The sequence below is a fragment of the Genypterus blacodes genome, unplaced genomic scaffold (assembly GCF_046128005.1).
Source record: "Genypterus blacodes isolate CSIRO-AG114 ecotype Tasmania unplaced genomic scaffold, CSIRO-AGI_Gbla_v1 ptg000040l_1, whole genome shotgun sequence".
Classification (NCBI taxonomy): Eukaryota; Metazoa; Chordata; class Actinopteri; order Ophidiiformes; family Ophidiidae; genus Genypterus; species Genypterus blacodes.
Window position 1 is genome coordinate 821,981 of NW_027466853.1, and position 23,081 is coordinate 845,061.

Genomic DNA, 23,081 nt, shown 5'->3' on the forward strand with positions numbered 1-23,081 from the left:
AGCGGCACTGATGTCTAAATACTGAGTTCAGGTCTTTATGACATATTGCCCCATGCTCTGTAATAAGTGACTGTTCAAATAAATCAATGAAATATGGACTCCAACATGTTTACATTTACATTTTGTGTTGTCATCTGAGTAAATTCTGCATCCATGACATCAGCCCTTGTTTAGAGTTCTCAGGCTTGTTTTTTGCTGTGCCTCTTTTATTCTCCTCCCTCCTCCTCTTCCTCTCTCTCTCCTGACTGGCTCCTGTCTCTGCGCGATCGATCTCCCGAGACAGACTGAAGTGAACCATTTGCATGCTGAGCGTCGGTACAATGAGGTTGAAATTGTCCACCATCTTGTTAAGTTTCCCCAGGTCCTCTTCAACCGACGCACACAGCTGCTCCCACTGGCTGTGCTCTTTCGGGGTCATGGGGTCACCTTTCTTGGCTCTCCCCTCCAGTAGCCTGTCACGGATTTGAGTCTTGGTCTCTCGGATGTCGCGCTGCGTGACGACCCATGATGGCTGGTAGCCATTATCTATGAGGATGCGGTTGAGGTTGTGGGTCATTGGATCAGCGTAAGGATTGTGCTCAAACTTGTTAAGCGGCCTTCCAGCACCACTCAGATTCCTGAAGTCTCCACGGGCCATCGACTCCTGGATCAGGTCTTCCACCAGCCTTTCCACTGCCTGAGTGAGCTTGATCTTCTGGCTGCGCTGACGCATGTCCCTTTCCACCAACGCCCCGTCTGAAGCTGCAGCCCTCTCATGCTCCCTCTGCCTGTGGTTTAAAACCTGCTCAGCTGCACGATCCACACGAACCTGCCTGTACTGACGTTCACGCTGACTGGGTGTGCCAGAACCCACACCCTCATAGTTGAGGTAGTGTCTGTGTTGAAGTGCAGCACCTTTGAACTTCCCATCATCATCCACTTCTTTCTCTGGTTCAGATCTCTTAGTCTGGCTCTGGTGTGCCAGCACAGCGCGGTAGGCCCCCTCAACCTGAGCAAACAGGGCAGCATCTGCGGTTGGAGCACTTGAATCTGGGTGGTAGAGCTTGGCCAGGCGCAGGTACGCTTCTTTAACCTGCGCAGGGCTGCTGCTTCCCTCATCAGGCAGCTGCAGCAGCATGTAGCTCTCTCGCAGACTGCGGCTGATCTGAGGAACAGTGCTGAGTGTCCGGACCATCAGAGACCACCGAGCCGACGTGAGCAGAAGACGGCCATGGCAAATATTCTTGCGAACAAGTAGAAGGTTGAAAGTACAACTCATGCTGGCCACTGTGGAGGAAAGTCAGGAGACTGAGTTTTTGCAGTGGATAGAAAGTATCAACCAGTATCGGGTTTCATTGACAAGGTAAACAAGATGTCATGTTTCTATGGCAGCCACAGACTGAAGACTTTAGAAGTAAATTAGTACTGATATAATTAAGAACATGTGAGATATTTAAGGGTAACTAACCTGATATTTACCAAACACATCAGTTCTGAATTAGCCCTTCATGCTGGATGTATAAAATGTCAATATGCATTTTATGTAGGCAATCGTTTTGTTTTAAAATCAAATGTCCCAACATTTGGCTGTGCAAATCGCATAGCAACGCGACTAAGATATTTTAGCTAAACAATGCAACGCAATTTCACATTAAAACATGAAGGTTTATGATCAAAAACGGAAATAAGAATTCAGATAACTAATGCATTTATTATGACTGCAGATTTAAACAGTTATGGAACCAATGAACGCCAGGGCCACATGAATGTTCTCTGCTAACAACGAGGCCGTTAAAAACATAAAACTGAGTGGTGGAACACAAACCCGTTCTGGTTCCGTCGGTTCCGACTAAATGACGTTACAAAATACAGACAGACAGGTCGGTTTGTTGTTTTCAGGTCTTCTTCGCGTGTAACTCAGCGGGCAGCATCCTGGCTCCTTTGCTCTATTGCCCCCTACTGGATGAGGTCCATCAAGTCCATTTCATTTGAATAGCCCAATATCCCATACAATGTCACAAAGGGAAAAATGGCAGGATGGGAACGAAATCTTTAAAAAAAAAAAAAAAACTCAAAAAACTCTTTTTGTGAAGTGAAGTGAAGTAAAATGTAAACAGTTTGTTTCACAATCATTGGGCTGTTTCTTCAATCAGTCTTATTTGAGTCTGATGTAAATCTCTTAATGAAGTACAAACCCACTGCTACAGTAAAATGGTTTTGACTTTGCATTGACACATTTAAAAATACAACATCATAACAATTTTAAGACAATCCCATTATCCAGACAGATATTACAACATCCATTCATAATTTCACAGACACGACCACAAAGAAACACTTTGGCCCGATGCTAGGTTGAAGGAGCGATTCAACCTGACAATTACATCTCTGTCTTCAGCTCCTCCATAAGCAAAGGCTCCTTTTCCACAAGTATCTTGTAGAATTCCATTTTGCCCTGCTGAGTGTTTATCACTCTGAAGATCTCCCTCATTTGATTCTGAGAGCTACCGGTCCCTTGGATTGTACCGTAACATTCTCGATCGATAACCCTCTTCATTTTCAGGGAGTCCAAAATCTGTTTGACATTTATTTTAGTCACTTTTTGGATCAGATCTTTTTCATTGTTCTCCAGAAAGTCCTCCACTGAGGAAAGATGGAAAGAAATGTGATGTTTATGAATTATGAGGCGACAGTCAAACTTTTCAATCCAGTGCAATCAAATACAAGAGCACAGGAATAACTTCTGTCTTTGTAATTCTATTTGTTGATTCCACACTGTGGTCATATTTGGGTTTGTATTTTGCGTGGCTGTTGAAATGGATTGTACTTTGTTTCTATGTGTTTCTAATATTTGTTACCCCTTATGTCGTTATTTAGAATCTGCAACAAGAATAGTAGCAACATCTTATAAATACAAAATAAAACCACTAATTACAGACTTCAACATGCTCACATGGCATGGTATCAACAACAAAAAGATGACATGCATCAAAAAAGAGAGAAAGAAATGTGCAAAGCTGAGTGATGTCATTTGGGTTTGTAAACATTTACACATCACATTAACTAAACAACTACCAACTGCACTGATTTTACCCCTAAATAATGTGGCAAGTCTTAATAGTTGGGATCAAATAAATGTCGATAGATAAAAAATGACATTACACAGTCCACTAAAAACCTACGTTTACCCATTTATTAAAAAAAAAACATTCCACTCTCTGACAAAGTGAGAAAATAAGTCAAAGTGTGTTTTCCTTCAGCTTGTTGTAGATGGTCTGAGCCCAGTGAGGACTAACAGGGCCATGTGTCACTTTGAGAGGCATTAATAAGCCTGTATAGTGAATAAGTGCACCTACCTTCTTGTACAGTGGAAAGAGGACCAGCTGCTCCAGATGAGGATCCTCCAGCTGCTCCAGATGCGGATCCTCCTGCTGCTCCAGATGAGGATCCACCAGCTGCTAGACGACAAAGACAAGGAAAGAGGAGGGGGAATTACAATGGCATAATACATTTACTGATCATTCAGTTTAGCAGTGACAAAATGATCGCTCTCTTTAATCATCAGGGCAGGTGAAACAAAATATTTTTCTTGGGTAATCTTCTTTTACAAATCTGCTCAATACATGTTCTTCCATTGCTGTCTAATCATCTTGATGTTGCTCATCCTCTGAATCAAGTCATATCGGTGTTTATCCACAAACTGGCTCCCTGGGACAGAGGGAATGAGAATGACTCACAGCTGTTGAAGTCGCTTCAGTATCTATTGACTATCAGGTTGAACACCAAATCAACATTTTATCGAATAAAATAGTGAACTATCACTAATGTCACCATCTAAAATGTCTTCCCAGTTTGCACAGTAAGTATTTAGGCTGTTGGAAAGCAGCTGTAAGTCATTTTTGGCGGCCTCTATAGTTGTGTCAGCATCATTTGTTTACATTTATGTAAAACCTAAACCAGTCCACAGAAGCACTTGTGTATGCTACATATCCATCCAATACTTGAGTGAATCTTTGTGCAGGGAGCAACGAGTGTGAGATGGGTCATGATGCCAAGTGCTTATCGTCCATCCTTTACATTAATCTCATCTTGCATTTGACCTCGGCGCTGATTTGCAGGAAAATTCAAACAAATTGGAATCATCATATCTCACCCGGTGCAGCTGCAGGGTTTCGGCTTTGGTATTCATCTGAAATAAAAGGCAGATTTTAGATTTGATATTTAGCTGATTTCAGTAACTGTGTAAGCCTTTGCTTCATTAACACTGCAAATTAAAATCACTGACCCTTTCGGATTTCGTGGGTCCATACTGGTCCACGACTATTTCCGAGTGTGAGCATGATGTGAGTGTCTGGATTTTCAACGAACACTTCGTAGAAGTTTGGGTCTTCTTCTATTGTGAGAAGGTTTGCCTGTGGGAGAGCATGGAGGGAAATGAAGGAGTTTCTAACTTTTCATAAGTGATTATTTCAACTGTTACAAGAAGGTTCAAACCTTACCGCAGGAGAAATAACTGCAGTGTCCAAGTTTGCTGTGAGGAAGAAACGGTTTTTGATTTTCAGAGGTTCCACTGGATGAGGTTTTACAATGATTTTGTACCCAGAGGACAACCTCTCCTTATTGATAGCCTGAGGAAAAAGACAAAACACAAGGGGGGTCTTATGATGAAATAAAAGTATTATTCTGAAATTATAACTAGTGCCTTGATAAAGTGCCTTAATGACTATGGTTTAATATTGTATTGATAATTGCCGTCTTGCACCTGTTGTGATTTGTGCTGGGAGGGAGACATGAAATTAATAACCTGTCGTAGTCCAGGATCTCGTTGGATCAGATACACATGTAACGTGAGGAAGGCTTCGCTGGAGCTATATATCAACATGTAACAGTAAACTCTCTGTTGAAAGCCAAGTCTTATCAGGATCCCTTTAAGAGAGAAGTGGGGCTTTGTCAGTTTGACATGGGATGGTGTGACCTCAGACACTTGTTCCACTTCCACAGCATCTCCACAGAGATCCATGTGTAGGACTGCAAACTTGTCAGACACATCAGAGATGTCCTCTACACAACACACAAATGAACAAGTCTGGTGAGGACATACTGATCGTACCCATGCAAGCATTTACACACATGGTATTAAACAACAAACAAATCATGCGATTTCATTAAACATCCGCTTACCGATGCAGATCCAGTGTGGCAGATACACTTCCTCTAACTTTCCATCAGCAATTGTGATGTCCAGCAGGGGACCTGCAGGTGTGTACCCTGTGCCTGCCAGTCTCTCCCTGTGTTCCAGCCAAGTGTTTAACTGGTACTTGATGGTGACCCTTTCGTGACAAACCCAGCGCAAACCAGACATACTGCATTCAAAGTGACCTGCTTCAGACTGAAGGCTGAAAGAAAAGAACAGAATGACATTAAATGTTCAATGCTGAATATTGACAACATCATTCATTTGAATAGTTACGTTATGTGTGGCACACCCAATATTCCTTGACCACATGAGGATTAAACCCTTTTAATCTCATTTTGGATTACTGTATGAATGTATCTTATTCAGAAAAGAAACCTGATCAATTAATTTTAAAGTACTTCTGTCTATATTAATTGTCACTGTATTATTTGAGTTTAAGGTGTTTATTTGCGCATATCAGGGGGGTGGAAGGTTTGAATTTGTTCCGGTTGCGTGGGGGGAATCAATGGGAAAGCACTCAGGGCCTTCAGACTGGTTGACCGATTAGTGATTCTGCCGTTCACCTCCTTAACACAGGTAAAATGTCTGTTGCGGCCAAATCTACCCCTGGGACCCGTAGTATATGCACCAGCACTTTGTATGGGACAAAGATACACATTTTGTAGAAAAAGATCAATATAAATATGCAATATACAAACAATATATACATTTATATACATTAAAAAATGAATGTGCATGCATACTAAGTGAGTTTTTGACTCCTAAACAGGAGCTGGATGTTTGTTGGTAGTCATGAGTTCACTGAGTAGTCAAGAATAAATTGTGAATATGAAAAAAAGTAAAAGATCTAATAGAAGCAGGCAGATTATTACAATCAGTTTGAGCTTTATATTATCATTAATGTTGCATTGGTCTGTCAAATCTTCCAAGATCCATATCTTTGGTTTTTCCATCAGGTCTGATGATTGTAACATATAGCTAAATATATAAAGTTCACCTGTAAGTTGGAGTCTCGTCCACACTGCTGACTTCAGCTTGGACTTTGGTCCAGACGGCAGACTTCTGCTTCAGGGTAAGGAAAATGGATTGATAGATCAGAGGGATCAATACTGATCAATCATTTTGAAATGAGTAAGTAAATGTATGAATTTACCACAACACTGCCACATGGTTCAGGACTCTCTTCAGGTCCTAAACAAAGAGAAACGTACATTGCTGTCCAGTGAGAAGATGGACAAAGAGTGATTTACTCTACTATTTTTGTGTCTCTGTCCAGACAATAACAGAGATTTCTTTGAATCTTGAGAAATGCTAACGTGTGAGCTTCTTGTTAATTAAGGTGGAAATCAATTTCTGCACAGACACGTCAAACATGTCATTAGCAGGACGACAGCAGAGTGTAGCTTGATGTTGGGGCATCTGCCAAATTTAAAATAGGATCACAAACTTCAAAAACAGATCACTGATCAATATCAACACTCACACTAAATATGAAACCTTTAGCATGAAATATATCATAAATAATACAGTAATGCAGTTATTACCTTTATCAGATGATTTTCCTCCAGACTCATCTTCAGGTCCTGAGCTGGTGTCTGACAACATCTGCACCAGATCATGCCTTTTCATTTTTATCAGAATAGCCTCAGCCACGTTCACACACTGTTGGCCGAAGGACCTCATCATCAGATCCACTGTGTCCTCTACATCTCTGCTCCATCGTAAATATAGGAATAGTCCCGTCTTTTTTAATCTTCTAACCAGGAACAAGTTGAATGTTTTGAGCCCCCGTCGACTCAAACACCTAAATGTTCTCCTAAGCTTCTCTCTACTGGTCTCCTCTGCTTCTTCCTGGTAAATATAAAGCAAATGTTCAGAGAGCATGTATGTAAGTAATTCCACCGCTCTCATTTATTTCATTGTTGTCAGAATATTAATCATGTGAGTGTAACCAGAAGAAATACATCTCCAATTTCTTTAAACTGAACAGTTCAGCCACTGTAGTTCTGTTCTGCAGCTGTAGTTCAGACGCCCCCTCCCACAGCTACTTCATGTTTGCCTTTAAATCATTGATTGTCTGAACAGGTGTGTTACTGTTCTTCCTGCTGCCTCCAGGTTAAACTGTGTTTTGTACCATGGAAGGTTTCCTAAGAGCCGTACTCATGTTAGTATGCAGACATTCTCCTTTTGTATTGTTATTGAGCGTTGAGCACACAGGGTCACAGTGCACTGAATCAGGCAGTGTGTGTGCCGTGTGTGTGTTGACATCTGGAGCACGCGTGACAGTGAAACGGTGGTCCCTGTGTGAATGTACAAGGCCCCAGCAGTCGGACTGCAGCCTTCCATGTTCGAACATTGTTATTTCTGGAGCAGTCAGTTACCTTCTTTAGCTTTACACCTTTTTAACAACTTTCCTCTGACTGTCTAATTGCTGATAAACGTTGCCTCCAATCTCCCGCTTGGTGTTTTACATTTTGTTCTAAAAACAAATCAGCTTGAACCTCCCGTCTCTTACCTGTGTGTTGGAAACCTTCAGGTCTTTAGTTAAGGTGATTTAAAGCTCATGTTGAGTTACATTACATTACGATCATTTGGCCAAAGTTCTTTCTTTGGGTGAAACTCCCAGAGTGCCGTAGTTCGGTACGAGACATGACCTCATCCCTTCAGCATGGCGTCAGAATGTATCCTAATACAAGCGTTCTACTGGCAAGTATGAGTGCATTCTCCTCTCTGCATGTGTGGTAGATGTTTTATCTGCTTAAACAGTTTTGAACTCCATGTTCCTGTTTTTACACCCTCAATTATTGTCAGCACATTTGGTTAATTTTCACAGCGCGCTGTTAACTGTTCGTAGCTCGCTCGTATTAAAGAAAGCTCTCTGACGCCATGTTTTGGTGAGTCACAAACACACATCTGATTTGAAAATTGTAATGTATGAAATCACATTGCTCACTTTGTGTGCAGATGGGAATGCCACCCTAGACTGTTTCTCTGAGGAGAAAGGAAAGAAAGAACCAGATTAGTCTGATGTCTGTCACTGGAACATAGTTACAGAGTGAGGACTCAAACACAAGCAGTAAGGATATGGAGCAGTGTGCATTTAAACAACAGTTCCAAAACAAAGCTCAACATAATGGCAGGCATCCAAAAAGGCAAAGTCCAAATGTTCAGGCCGACTAAAAAACTAGCAGGTAATCAAAGATGTAGTAGACAAAATAAAAGACGAACAAGATCTATAAGAACAAGAGGGAACACACATCAGCCAACTTCATTTCCCCAAGGATGTTCATTACCAACGCTACTGATTCTCAACAGAAGGCTGAAATTTACCTTCGCTTCTTCCTGTGTTTCATGCTGCTAGTATTGCAACTAAAACAAAAGTTATGACAACAGTGCTTAGTATAAGGCAATGGTTGCCAAACTCTTTCTGCAGGGCCCCTCTTTTGTAGATAAGAAAATCTTCGCTTCCTTCTTCATACAGGCCCCTACTCCGAGTGTAAATTGCCACGGCGACACGCCCACGTTTGAAATCACACCCGTAGTCCCAATAACTCCGATTTGAAGCACAAACTCCCTTCGTAGCCCTCAGGACTACAAGGCATTTTAGCTTGATGTTGTGGCATCAGCATGATTTCAAAGCAGGTCACAGATTTCAAACACAGATCACAATCACTCACACTACATATGGAACCTTTGGTAATATAATATTATAAATACAGTAATGCAGTTATTACCTTTAACAGAGGTTTTTCCTCCAGACTCATCTTCAGGTCCTGAGCTGGTGTCTGACAACATCTGCACCAGATCATGCCTTTTCATTTTTATCAGAATATCCTCTGCCACGTTCACACACTGTTGGCCAAAGGTCCTCATCATCAGATCCACTGTGTCCTCTACACCTCCGCGTCCTCCTAAATGCAGGAATAGTCCCATCTGGTCAAATCTTCCAATCAGGAAGCAGTTGAATGTTTGGAGCCCCTGTCGACTCAAACACCTAAATGTTCTCCTAAGCTTCTCTCTACTGGTCTCCTCTGCTTCTTCCTGGTAAATATAAAGCAAATGTTCAGAGAGCATGTATGTAAGTAATTTCACCGCTCTCATTTATTTCATTGTTGTCAGAATATTAATCATGTGAGTGTAACCAGAAGAAATACATCTCCAATTTCTTTAAACTGAACAGTTCAGCCACTGTAGTTCTGTTCTGCAGCTGTAGTTCAGACGCCCCCTCCCACAGCTACTTCATGTTTGCCTTTAAATCATTGATTGTCTGAACAGGTGTGTTACTGTTCTTCCTGCTGCCTCCAGGTTAAACTGTGATTTCTACTATGGGAGGTTTCCTATGAGCCGTACTCATGTTAGTATGCAGACATTCTCCTTTTGTATTGTTATTGAGCGTTGAGCACACAGGGTCACAGTGCACTGAATCAGGCAGTGTGTGTGCCGTGTGTGTGTTGACATCTGGAGCACGCGTGACAGTGAAACGGTCGTCCCTGTGTGAATGTACAAGGCCCCAGCAGTCGGACTGCAGCCTTCCATGTTTGAACATTGTTATTTCTGGAGCAGTCAGTTACCTTCTTAAGCTTTACACCTTTTTAACAACTTTCCTCTGACTGTCTAATTGCTGATAAACTTTCCCTCCAATCTCCAGCTTGGTGTTTTACATTTTGTTTACATTTTGTTCTAAAAACAAATCAGCTTGAACCTCCCGTCTCTTACCTGTGTGTTGGAAACCTTCAGGTCTTTAGTTAAGGTGATTTAAAGCTCATGTTGAGTTACATTACATTACGATCATTTGGCCAAAGTTCTTTCTTTGGGTGAAACTCCCAGAGTGCCGTAGTTCGGTACGAGACATGACCTCATCCCTTCAGCATTGCGTCAGAATGTATCCTAATACAAGCGTTCTACTGGCAAGTATGAGTGCATTCTCCTCTCTGCATGTGTGGTAGATGTTTTATCTGCTTAAACAGTTTTGAACTCCATGTTCCTGTTTTTACGCCCTCAATTATTGTCAGCACATTTGGTTAATTTTCACAGCGCGCTGTTAACTGTTCGTAGCTCGCTCGTATTAAAGAAAGCTCTCTGACGCCATGTTTTGGTGAGTCACAAACACACATCTGATTTGAAAATTGTAATGTATGAAATCACATTGCTCACTTTGTGTGCAGATGGGAATGCCACCCTAGACTGTTTCTCTGAGGAGAAAGGAAAGAAAGAACCAGATTAGTCTGATGTCTGTCACTGGAACATAGTTACAGAGTGAGGACTCAAACACAAGCAGTAAGGATATGGAGCAGTGTGCATTTAAACAACAGTTCCAAAACAAAGCTCAACATAATGGCAGGCATCCAAAAAGGCAAAGTCCAAACGTTCAGGCCGACTAAAAAACTAGCAGGTAATCAAAGATGTAGTAGACAAAATAAAAGACGAACAAGATCTATAAGAACAAGAGGGAACACACATCAGCCAACTTCATTTCCCCAAGGATGTTCATTACCAACGCTACAGATTCTCAACAGAAGGCTGAAATTTACCTTCGCTTCTTCCTGTGTTTCATGCTGCTAGTATTGCAACTAAAACAAAAGTTATGACAACAGTGCTTAGTATAAGGCAATGGTTGCCAAACTCTTTCTGCAGGGCCCCTCTTTTGTAGATAAGAAAATCTTCGCTTCCTTCTTCATACAGGCCCCTACTCCGAGTGTAAATTGCCACGGCGACACGCCCACGTTTGAAATCACACCCGTAGTCCCAATAACTCCGATTTGAAGCACAAACTCCCTTCGTAGCCCTCAGGACTACAAGGCAGTTTAGCTTGATGTTGTGGCATCAGCATGATTTCAAAGCAGGTCACAGATTTCAAACACAGATCACAATCACTCACACTACATATGGAACCTTTGGTAATATAATATTATAAATACAGTAATGCAGTTATTACCTTTAACAGAGGTTTTTCCTCCAGACTCATCTTCAGGTCCTGAGCTGGTGTCTGACAACATCTGCACCAGATCATGCCTTTTCATTTTTATCAGAATATCCTCTGCCACGTTCACACACTGTTGGCCAAAGGTCCTCATCATCAGATCCACTGTGTCCTCTACACCTCCGCGTCCTCCTAAATGCAGGAATAGTCCCATCTGGTCAAATCTTCCAATCAGGAAGCAGTTGAATGTTTGGAGCCCCTGTCGACTCAAACACCTAAATGTTCTCCTAAGCTTCTCTCTACTGGTCTCCTCTGCTTCTTCCTGGTAAATATAAAGCAAATGTTCAGAGAGCATGTATGTAAGTAATTTCACCGCTCTCATTTATTTCATTGTTGTCAGAATATTAATCATGTGAGTGTAACCAGAAGAAATACATCTCCAATTTCTTTAAACTGAACAGTTCAGCCACTGTAGTTCTGTTCTGCAGCTGTAGTTCAGACGCCCCCTCCCACAGCTACTTCATGTTTGCCTTTAAATCATTGATTGTCCGAACAGGTGTGTTACTGTTCTTCCTGCTGCCTCCAGGTTAAACTGTGATTTCTACTATGGAAGGTTTCCTATGAGCCGTACTCATGTTAGTATGCAGACATTCTCCTTTTGTATTGTTATTGAGCGTTGAGCACACAGGGTCACAGTGCACTGAATCAGGCAGTGTGTGTGCCGTGTGTGTGTTGACATCTGGAGCACGCGTGACAGTGAAACGTTCGTCCCTGTGTGAATGTACAAGGCCCCAGCAGTCTGACTGCAGCCTTCCATGTTTGAACATTGTTATTTCTGGAGCAGTCAGTTACCTTCTTTAGCTTTACACCTTTTTAACAACTTTCCTCTGACTGTCTAATTGCTGATAAACTTTGCCTCCAATCTCCAGCTTGGTGTTTTACATTTTGTTTACATTTTGTTCTAAAAACAAATCAGCTTGAACCTCCCGTCTCTTACCTGTGTGTTGGAAACCTTCAGGTCTTTAGTTAAGGTGATTTAAAGCTCATGTTGAGTTACATTACATTAGGATCATTTGGCCAAAGTTCTTTCTTTGGGTGAAACTCCCAGAGTGCCGTAGTTCGGTACGAGACATGACCTCATCCCTTCAGCATGGCGTCAGAATGTATCCTAATACAAGCGTTCTACTGGCAAGTATGAGTGCATTCTCCTCTCTGCATGTGTGGTAGATGTTTTATCTGCTTAAACAGAGTTTTGAACTCCATGTTCCTGTTTTTACACCCTCAATTATTGTCAGCACATTTGCTGTTAACTGTTCGTAGCTCGCTCGTATTAAAGAAAGCTCTCTGACGCCATGTTTTGGTGAGTCACAAACACACATCTGATTTGAAAATTGTAATGTATGAAATCACATTGCTCACTTTGTGTGCAGATGGGAATGCCACCCTAGACTGTTTCTCTGAGGAGAAAGGAAAGAAAGAACCAGATTAGTCTGATGTCTGTCACTGGAACATAGTTACAGAGTGAGGACTCAAACACAAGCAGTAAGGATATGGAGCAGTGTGCATTTAAACAACAGTTCCAAAACAAAGCTCAACATAATGGCAGGCATCCAAAAAGGCAAAGTCCAAACGTTCAGGCCGACTAAAAAACTAGCAGGTAATCAAAGATGTAGTAGACAAAATAAAAGACGAACAAGATCTATAAGAACAAGAGGGAACACACATCAGCCAACTTCATTTCCCCAAGGATGTTCATTACCAACGCTACAGATTCTCAACAGAAGGCTGAAATTTACCTTCGCTTCTTCCTGTGTTTCATGCTGCTAGTATTGCAACTAAAACAAAAGTTATGACAACAGTGCTTAGTATAAGGCAATGGTTGCCAAACTTTTTCTGCAGGGCCCCCCCTTTTGTAGTCAATCACAATCAGACAATCACTCACACTACATATGAACCCTTTGGTAATATATTATTATAAATACAGTTATGTAGTTATTACCTTTAACAGAGGTTTTTCTTCCAGACTCATCTTCAGATGATGAGCTGGTGTCTGACAACATCTGCAAAATGTCCCCGGCCTCCTCCACACACCTTTGGCCATAGGTCTCTATCATCAGATCCACGGTGCTCAGTCTGTTTGCCCCCTTCAGATCCTCCATTCTTCCCCAGGGATAGAGTGTGTTCATGTGGTGCGTGAACTTCTTGAGCTCATCAATAGTCAACTCATTCAGTATTTCCAAAAGCAGTTCTATGATGGCCGTCTCAGCTGTTTCCTGGGTAAGGAGTTAGTCAGTCTCTTAGATCATTTGTATACTGACTAAATGTTTAAAACAATAGTTTAACAGTTAACTCTGCACTGCTTTCACTTTTCATTTTCTTTGTTTGTGCACGTTAGAGTGGCACTAACCAGCAAAACCAGAAGAACCATCCAATTAAATCAAGCATTCGATTTGTGTGAGCATTATAATCACAACCTGATTATGATGTGATGGAAGCTGTACTGTATAAAGTGACATCACAAAGAATTTATCCCTTATTTACCGCATGATTAAAGTGCAATGAAATCGCTGTGAGGCCAGAGACGTGTGTGTCTCTCTTGATCAATGCAGACTGGCATGTCTCTGGAGAAAAGGACATTGGAAATAATTAAACATCATGTTGTAATCAACATATATCAGACTTCGAGCTTTTGCAGTATTTGACAATTGCATTATGTTTAAAGAAAGACAGGAAGAGAAAAAGGAGTTCCATCTGAGCTAAAGGCAAATTCTGTAACGTGTACTTACCTGTGTGCCCTAAACCGAGGTTTGAGAAGCTCTGTATCAAATCATTCCTGTTCATCTTCTTGAAAATCTTTTCGGTCACTTCTAGAGACCGTTCGCTCAAACGATCCACCATCAGATCCATCACAGTTTTCCTGTGTGTTATTCCCAGTGGCCCAATCAGGGGGCCTGGGAGGTCTTCCTGCAGCAAGAGCACTTTGAAAGTCTCAAAGTCACCATCTCTTAGATCATTGAGTGATCCCAAAATCAGATCTTTAACTGCAGCCACAGTTGCTACCTGCAATTCAAAGATTTCACTTCCTGAAATGATGAAATGATTACTACTAATAATACTACTGCTTAAAATAAATAGAAAAAGAATTCTTACTTTCTGGATCAGTGCAGTCTGGTGTTTATCCACACTGTGTTTCTCTGAGGAGAAAGAAGGTTATTTACTTCTTAATTGTTTCAAAACCTGGTACATGAGTAATGTTGAGATCAACAAACTTTTGCTCTGTGGTCTACTGCACAAACACCAAAATGACATCAGCATCAGATGTTAAAGGAAACAAAACAAACAAGGAGAGAGAATCCCCACTGGCTTGGTCCTTACGTGCCACACTGTATAATGTGATCAGTACTTTTTATGATTGATGATGATATTTATGATGATTTTGTCTTTGAACAACTTACCTTGATCTTCCACCCTCCAGTGTGAGAGAGAGTCTAACCTCTGTGCTAGATCTTCTCTGTGTATGTTGTCTAGGATCCTACTGGTCACATGCACACATTTTTTCCCATATAACTTCATCAAATGAGAGACAGTGGTCAGTCTGTTTCCCAACTCTCCACTGTAATGCTCTCTGAATGCATACATTTCTACAATGGTCAAATCATTTTGTGCTTCCAAAAGCCTCTCAGTGATGGTCCTCATTGATGCTACCTGTAAAATTGAAATGATTTATTAAAGACTTGTGCTGTCTAATGGATGTTAGAATCTTGGACATCTGAGGATTATATGAACATCATAACAACTTTTATCATATTAATTGAGGAAACTTAGGCTACTGATTACTTATTATACTGATTACTTCTACCTTGTTGTTACAATGGTAACAACAAGGTAGAAGGTAGAATTGCACAATAGTAACGTCAGACTTCCTCTTTAACATTGCTGTAACTCTCACCTTCTCATCCACAGAGGTCCTCCCTGAGGAGAAAGGAAAAACAAATACTTACATGTTATGAAGCTGTTTGCACCAACACAAGAGTTGGTAAGAAATATGCAAGTAAACTATGTAATAATAAGAACACCAAAACAGTGAGCTAAAAGAGCCAAATAAACTCTGTGCAGTTGGGCCTGTGGATTTGAGTCCAAGTTGATTTAAAAATACAACTTGATGCAATTAAAAATTACCTTCATATGAAGGGAAACAGGTTTTACTCCATTGCACACAGGTGCCACATAAATGTTGCTGGAACGTTCTGAATTGTTTTAAATTTTTATTCTACAAATTTTTGATTAATTTGATTTGAAACATTTGGCTAAATTGCTAAATTAATTGCATCTGGCTGACAAAGTGCCAGAGAGAGAGAGTTATGTATGTATGTATGTATGTATGTATGTATGTATGTATGTATGTATGTATGTATGTATGTATGTATGTATGTAGTTAGTTAGTTAGTTAGTTAGTTAGTTAGTTAGTTAGTTTTCATATTAACCTGGAGGACCCAGGCTGATGCCTGACAGCCTCCGCACCAGATCGCTCCGGTGTATCTTATCTAAAATATCTGAGATCATCTTCACAGAATGTTTGCGGAAAGTCAGCACTATCTGAAAAACTGTGCTCTGCATCTCAGCCATCATCCTTCTCTTTCTGCAATGAGGTCGGTCTATCAGGACGTATTTGAATCTCTCATGCTCTGGATCACTCAGACGTTGCAGTGATTCCAAAAGCATCTGCCTGGTTTCCATCGTTGCTTCCTGGTAAATACAAATATTAGACTCAACTCTAAAGACATGGAAACACTTTGCCAGGAAAATTATATGTTATTTGTTTACAGATGTGAGATTAATACAAATCAACACTTGAATTGAAACATATAGAATATTACTGTAAAGGTGTATTACTTAGTTTCCTCCCGTCTCTTACCTGTGTGTTGGAAACCTTCAGGTCTTTAGTTAAGGTGATTTAGATCTCATGTTGAGTTACATTACATTACGATCATTTGGCCAAAGTTCTTTCTTTGGGTGAAACTCTCAGAGTGCCGTAGTTCGGTACGAGACATGACCTCATCCCTTCAGCATTGCGTCAGAATGTATCATAATACAAGAATGCTACTGGCAAGTATGAGTGCATTCTCCTCTCTGCATGTGTGGTAGATGTTTTATCTGCTTAAACAGTTTTGAACTCAATGTTCCTGTTTTTACGCCCTCAATTATTGTCAGCACATTTGGTTTATTTTCACAGCGCGCTGTTAACTGTTCGTAGCTCGCTCGTATTAAAGAAAGCTCTCTGACGCCATGTTTTGGTGAGTCACAAACACACATCTGATTTGAAAATTGTAATGTATGAAATCACATTGCTCACTTTGTGTGCAGATGAGAATGCCCACCTAGACTGTTTCTCTGAGAAAAAAGGAAAGAAAGAACCAGATTAGTCTGATGTCTGTCACTGGAACATAGTTACAGGGTGAGGACTCAAACACAAGCAGTAAGGATATGGAGCAGTGTGCATTTAAACAACAGTTCCAAAACAAAGCTCAACATAATGGCAGGCATCCAAAAAGGCAAAGTCCAAATGTTCAGGCCGACTAAAAAACTAGCAGGTAATCAAAGATGTAGTAGACAAAATAAAAGACGAACAAGATCTATAAGAACAAGAGGGAACACACATCAGCCAACTTCATTTCCCCAAGGATGTTCATTACCAACGCTACAGATTCTCAACAGAAGGCTGAAATTTACCTTCGCTTCTTCCTGTGTTTCATGCTGCTAGTATTGCAACTAAAACAAAAGTTATGACAACAGTGCTTAGTATAAGGCAATGGTTGCCAAACTCTTTCTGCAGGCCCCTCTTTTGTAGATAAGAAAATCTTCGCTTCCTTCTTCATACAGGCCCCTACTCCGAGTGTAAATTGCCACGGCGACACGCCCACGTTTGAAATCACACCCGTAGTCCCAATAACTCCGATTTGAAGCACAAACTCCCTTCGTAGCCCTCAGGACTACAAGGCAGTTTAGCTTGATGTTGTGGCATCAGCATGATTTCAAAGCAGGTCACAGATTTCAAACACAGATCACAATCACTCACACTACATATGGAACCTTTGGTAATATAATATTATAAATACAGTAATGCAGTTATTACCTTTAACAGAGGTTTTTCCTCCAGACTCATCTTCAGGTCCTGAGCTGGTGTCTGACAACATCTGCACCAGATCATGCCTTTTCATTTTTATCAGAATATCCTCTGCCACGTTCACACACTGTTGGCCAAAGGTCCTCATCATCAGATCCACTGTGTCCTCTACACCTCCGCGTCCTCCTAAATGCAGGAATAGTCCCATCTGGTCAAATCTTCCAATCAGGAAGCAGTTGAATGTTTGGAGCCCCTGTCGACTCAAACACCTAAATGTTCTCCTAAGCTTCTCTCTACTGGTCTCCTCTGCTTCTTCCTGGTAAATATAAAGCAAATGTTCAGAGAGCATGTATGTAAGTAATTTCACCGCTCTCATTTATTTCATTATTGTCAGAATATTAATCATGTGAGTGTAACCAGAAGAAATACATCTCCAATTTCTTTAAACTGAACAGTTCAGCCACTGTAGTTCTGTTCTGCAGCTGTAGTTCAGACGCCCCCTCCCACAGCTACTTCATGTTTGCCTTTAAATCATTGATTGTCTGAACAGGTGTGTTACTGTTCTTCCTGCTGCCTCCAGGTTAAACTGTGATTTCTACTATGGAAGGTTTCCTATGAGCCGTACTCATGTTAGTATGCAGACATTCTCCTTTTGTATTGTTATTGAGCGTTGAGCACACAGGGTCACAGTGCACTGAATCAGGCAGTGTGTGTGCCGTGTGTGTGTTGACATCTGGAGCACGCGTGACAGTGAAACGTTCGTCCCTGTGTGAATGTACAAGGCCCCAGCAGTCGGACTGCAGCCTTCCATGTTTGAACATTGTTATTTCTGGAGCAGTCAGTTACCTTCTTTAGCTTTACACCTTTTTAACAACTTTCCTCTGACTGTCTAATTGCTGATAAACTTTGCCTCCAATCTCCAGCTTGGTGTTTTACATTTTGTTTACATTTTGTTCTAAAAACAAATCAGCTTGAACCTCCCGTCTCTTACCTGTGTGTTGGAAACCTTCAGGTCTTTAGTTAAGGTGATTTAAAGCTCATGTTGAGTTACATTACATTACGATCATTTGGCCAAAGTTCTTTCTTTGGGTGAAACTCCCAGAGTGCCGTAGTTCGGTACGAGACATGACCTCATCCCTTCAGCATGGCGTCAGAATGTATCCTAATACAAGCGTTCTACTGGCAAGTATGAGTGCATTCTCCTCTCTGCATGTGTGGTAGATGTTTTATCTGCTTAAACAGAGTTTTGAACTCCATGTTCCTGTTTTTACACCCTCAATTATTGTCAGCACATTTGCTGTTAACTGTTCGTAGCTCGCTCGTATTAAAGAAAGCTCTCTGACGCCATGTTTTGGTGAGTCACAAACACACATCTGATTTGAAAATTGTAATGTATGAAATCACATTGCTCACTTTGTGTGCAGATGGGAATGCCACCCTAGACTGTTTCTCTGAGGAGAAAGGAAAGAAAGAACCAGATTAGTCTGATGTCTGTCACTGGAACATAGTTACAGAGTGAGGACTCAAACACAAGCAGTAAGGATATGGAGCAGTGTGCATTTAAACAACAGTTCCAAAACAAAGCTCAACATAATGGCAGGCATCCAAAAAGGCAAAGTCCAAACGTTCAGGCCGACTAAAAAACTAGCAGGTAATCAAAGATGTAGTAGACAAAATAAAAGACGAACAAGATCTATAAGAACAAGAGGGAACACACATCAGCCAACTTCATTTCCCCAAGGATGTTCATTACCAACGCTACAGATTCTCAACAGAAGGCTGAAATTTACCTTCGCTTCTTCCTGTGTTTCATGCTGCTAGTATTGCAACTAAAACAAAAGTTATGACAACAGTGCTTAGTATAAGGCAATGGTTGCCAAACTTTTTCTGCAGGGCCCCCCCTTTTGTAGTCAATCACAATCAGACAATCACTCACACTACATATGAACCCTTTGGTAATATATTATTATAAATACAGTTATGTAGTTATTACCTTTAACAGAGGTTTTTCTTCCAGACTCATCTTCAGATGATGAGCTGGTGTCTGACAACATCTGCAAAATGTCCCCGGCCTCCTCCACACACCTTTGGCCATAGGTCTCTATCATCAGATCCACGGTGCTCAGTCTGTTTGCCCCCTTCAGATCCTCCATTCTTCCCCAGGGATAGAGTGTGTTCATGTGGTGCGTGAACTTCTTGAGCTCATCAATAGTCAACTCATTCAGTATTTCCAAAAGCAGTTCTATGATGGCCGTCTCAGCTGTTTCCTGGGTAAGGAGTTAGTCAGTCTCTTAGATCATTTGTATACTGACTAAATGTTTAAAACAATAGTTTAACAGTTAACTCTGCACTGCTTTCACTTTTCATTTTCTTTGTTTGTGCACGTTAGAGTGGCACTAACCAGCAAAACCAGAAGAACCATCCAATTAAATCAAGCATTCGATTTGTGTGAGCATTATAATCACAACCTGATTATGATGTGATGGAAGCTGTACTGTATAAAGTGACATCACAAAGAATTTATCCCTTATTTACCGCATGATTAAAGTGCAATGAAATCGCTGTGAGGCCAGAGACGTGTGTGTCTCTCTTGATCAATGCAGACTGGCATGTCTCTGGAGAAAAGGACATTGGAAATAATTAAACATCATGTTGTAATCAACATATATCAGACTTCGAGCTTTTGCAGTATTTGACAATTGCATTATGTTTAAAGAAAGACAGGAAGAGAAAAAGGAGTTCCATCTGAGCTAAAGGCAAATTCTGTAACGTGTACTTACCTGTGTGCCCTAAACCGAGGTTTGAGAAGCTCTGTATCAAATCATTCCTGTTCATCTTCTTGAAAATCTTTTCGGTCACTTCTAGAGACCGTTCGCTCAAACGATCCACCATCAGATCCATCACAGTTTTCCTGTGTGTTATTCCCAGTGGCCCAATCAGGGGGCCTGGGAGGTCTTCCTGCAGCAAGAGCACTTTGAAAGTCTCAAAGTCACCATCTCTTAGATCATTGAGTGATCCCAAAATCAGATCTTTAACTGCAGCCACAGTTGCTACCTGCAATTCAAAGATTTCACTTCCTGAAATGATGAAATGATTACTACTAATAATACTACTGCTTAAAATAAATAGAAAAAGAATTCTTACTTTCTGGATCAGTGCAGTCTGGTGTTTATCCACACTGTGTTTCTCTGAGGAGAAAGAAGGTTATTTACTTCTTAATTGTTTCAAAACCTGGTACATGAGTAATGTTGAGATCAACAAACTTTTGCTCTGTGGTCTACTGCACAAACACCAAAATGACATCAGCATCAGATGTTAAAGGAAACAAAACAAACAAGGAGAGAGAATCCCCACTGGCTTGGTCCTTACGTGCCACACTGTATAATGTGATCAGTACTTTTTATGATTGATGATGATATTTATGATGATTTTGTCTTTGAACAACTTACCTTGATCTTCCACCCTCCAGTGTGAGAGAGAGTCTAACCTCTGTGCTAGATCTTCTCTGTGTATGTTGTCTAGGATCCTACTGGTCACATGCACACATTTTTTCCCATATAACTTCATCAAATGAGAGACAGTGGTCAGTCTGTTTCCCAACTCTCCACTGTAATGCTCTCTGAATGCATACATTTCTACAATGGTCAAATCATTTTGTGCTTCCAAAAGCCTCTCAGTGATGGTCCTCATTGATGCTACCTGTAAAATTGAAATGATTTATTAAAGACTTGTGCTGTCTAATGGATGTTAGAATCTTGGACATCTGAGGATTATATGAACATCATAACAACTTTTATCATATTAATTGAGGAAACTTAGGCTACTGATTACTTATTATACTGATTACTTCTACCTTGTTGTTACAATGGTAACAACAAGGTAGAAGGTAGAATTGCACAATAGTAACGTCAGACTTCCTCTTTAACATTGCTGTAACTCTCACCTTCTCATCCACAGAGGTCCTCCCTGAGGAGAAAGGAAAAACAAATACTTACATGTTATGAAGCTGTTTGCACCAACACAAGAGTTGGTAAGAAATATGCAAGTAAACTATGTAATAATAAGAACACCAAAACAGTGAGCTAAAAGAGCCAAATAAACTCTGTGCAGTTGGGCCTGTGGATTTGAGTCCAAGTTGATTTAAAAATACAACTTGATGCAATTAAAAATTACCTTCATATGAAGGGAAACAGGTTTTACTCCATTGCACACAGGTGCCACATAAATGTTGCTGGAACGTTCTGAATTGTTTTAAATTTTTATTCTACAAATTTTTGATTAATTTGATTTGAAACATTTGGCTAAATTGCTAAATTAATTGCATCTGGCTGACAAAGTGCCAGAGAGAGAGAGTTATGTATGTATGTATGTATGTATGTATGTATGTATGTAGTTAGTTAGTTAGTTAGTTAGTTAGTTAGTTAGTTTTCATATTAACCTGGAGGACCCAGGCTGATGCCTGACAGCCTCCGCACCAGATCGCTCCGGTGTATCTTATCTAAAATATCTGAGATCATCTTCACAGAATGTTTGCGGAAAGTCAGCACTATCTGAAAAACTGTGCTCTGCATCTCAGCCATCATCCTTCTCTTTCTGCAATGAGGTCGGTCTATCAGGACGTATTTGAATCTCTCATGCTCTGGATCACTCAGACGTTGCAGTGATTCCAAAAGCATCTGCCTGGTTTCCATCGTTGCTTCCTGGTAAATACAAATATTAGACTCAACTCTAAAGACATGGAAACACTTTGCCAGGAAAATTATATGTTATTTGTTTACAGATGTGAGATTAATACAAATCAACACTTGAATTGAAACATATAGAATATTACTGTAAAGGTGTATTACTTAGTTTCCTCTTTTATCAACTTTTTTTTCACATTAGATATAAACTCACCAATGGATATTTTCAGACATGAAACTTGTTAATAAGTGTAGACCGATTTTATCCAGGGGAAGCACATAGTAGTTCATCTATAGTAGATCATCTATTCTAAAATTAGCTAAACCAGGGATTCTGAAACTGTGGTAAAAAAAAACTGAACCATGAAAAAATTTAAATGCGACTCAGCAGGTAGTACGGCACAGTACTACCCCTTACCGATAGTGGCGCTGCGTGCAAACGTCAATTATTAGCTGACTACTACAGGCCTGCGGGAAGCTGCCAGAGCGCAGTACATTATATTACATTACGATCATTTGGCAGACGCTTTTATCCAAAGCGACTTACATTACATTACCACCCTTCGCAGAGGGGGGAGCAATTGAGGGTTCGGTGCCTTGCTCAGGGGCTCAGTACACCCTGGGAGAGTCTCCTCTCCACCTAGTTCATCTTTAAAGCACCAACTGAGCACAGCAACAAGTGTGTGTCCAACTTTAAATAGTACAAGACAAGTATCATAACTCTGAAACCTGCTTTGACTTCCGTCACATTCACATATAAACATTTCACATGCAGGCCGATAGAGAAGAAGCGCCACCATCAAAAGTAAAAGCAAAAGTAAAGACCCTCCTTACTGATTGTTGCTGCTGATTTAATCGGCGTCCTGATGACTGATGTAAGCTTCACCGGACATAAAAATGTAAACTCACCGAGTCTCTGTCTCCTCTCTGCAACCAAACAGTTGTGAAGAATCCTCAAGTCAGAAAGCAGGAAACCGACAGGGTCGTTGGCTCCTCCCTGCATATGTTACAACTTGTCAGCGACAGCACAGCATCAACCACTGTAATGCCTTCAACCTGAGCAACTACACACAAGTGTCATCTACAGCAGATACGAATAATCTTCATCTTTTATCATCGAGTCTGACTGCAGTTTGCAGCTTTCTGATTCTTTCTTCATATGACCTTGATGTCTATTAT

General features: G+C 40.7%; 1 protein-coding gene across 1 annotated transcript; it reads right to left on the reverse strand.

The window, feature by feature from the left end:
* Positions 1-19: 19 nt before the first annotated feature.
* Positions 20-22,880, reverse strand: dnajc28 (DnaJ (Hsp40) homolog, subfamily C, member 28). Its single transcript, XM_076148462.1, has 33 exons — positions 22,737-22,880; positions 21,659-21,920; positions 21,164-21,186; positions 20,670-20,919; positions 20,365-20,408; positions 20,001-20,274; positions 19,756-19,835; positions 19,214-19,487; positions 18,634-18,671; positions 17,230-17,536; positions 16,450-16,487; positions 15,581-15,842; positions 15,046-15,068; positions 14,552-14,801; positions 14,247-14,290; positions 13,883-14,156; positions 13,638-13,717; positions 13,096-13,369; positions 12,516-12,553; positions 11,112-11,418; positions 10,331-10,368; positions 8,911-9,217; positions 8,130-8,167; positions 6,721-7,027; positions 6,330-6,367; positions 6,174-6,241; positions 5,161-5,375; positions 4,784-5,040; positions 4,479-4,607; positions 4,265-4,391; positions 4,133-4,168; positions 3,336-3,437; positions 20-1,266 (listed from the first exon to the last, which is right to left on the reverse strand). Exons 2-33 carry the CDS (start codon positions 21,909-21,911, stop codon positions 131-133), a joined length of 5,931 nt encoding a protein of 1,976 aa, XP_076004577.1. The 5' UTR covers positions 21,912-21,920; positions 22,737-22,880; the 3' UTR covers positions 20-130.
* Between the last annotated feature and the right edge of the window lie 201 nt (positions 22,881-23,081).

What these genes read in the sequence shown, in the direction of transcription:
- dnajc28 (XM_076148462.1), bottom strand. Translation starts at nt 21,911, where the DNA reads ATGGAAACCAGGCAGATGCTTTTGGAATCACTGCAACGTCTGAGTGAT. An exon ending in CATCAGCCTGGGTCCTCCAG is followed by an intron (nt 15,069 to 15,580) that starts GTTAATATGAAA and finishes CTTTCTCCTCAG; the next exon opens with GGAGGACCTCTGTGGATGAG. An exon ending in CATTCCCATCTGCACACAAA is followed by an intron (nt 9,218 to 10,330) that starts GTGAGCAATGTG and finishes TATATTTACCAG; the next exon opens with GAAGAAGCAGAGGAGACCAG.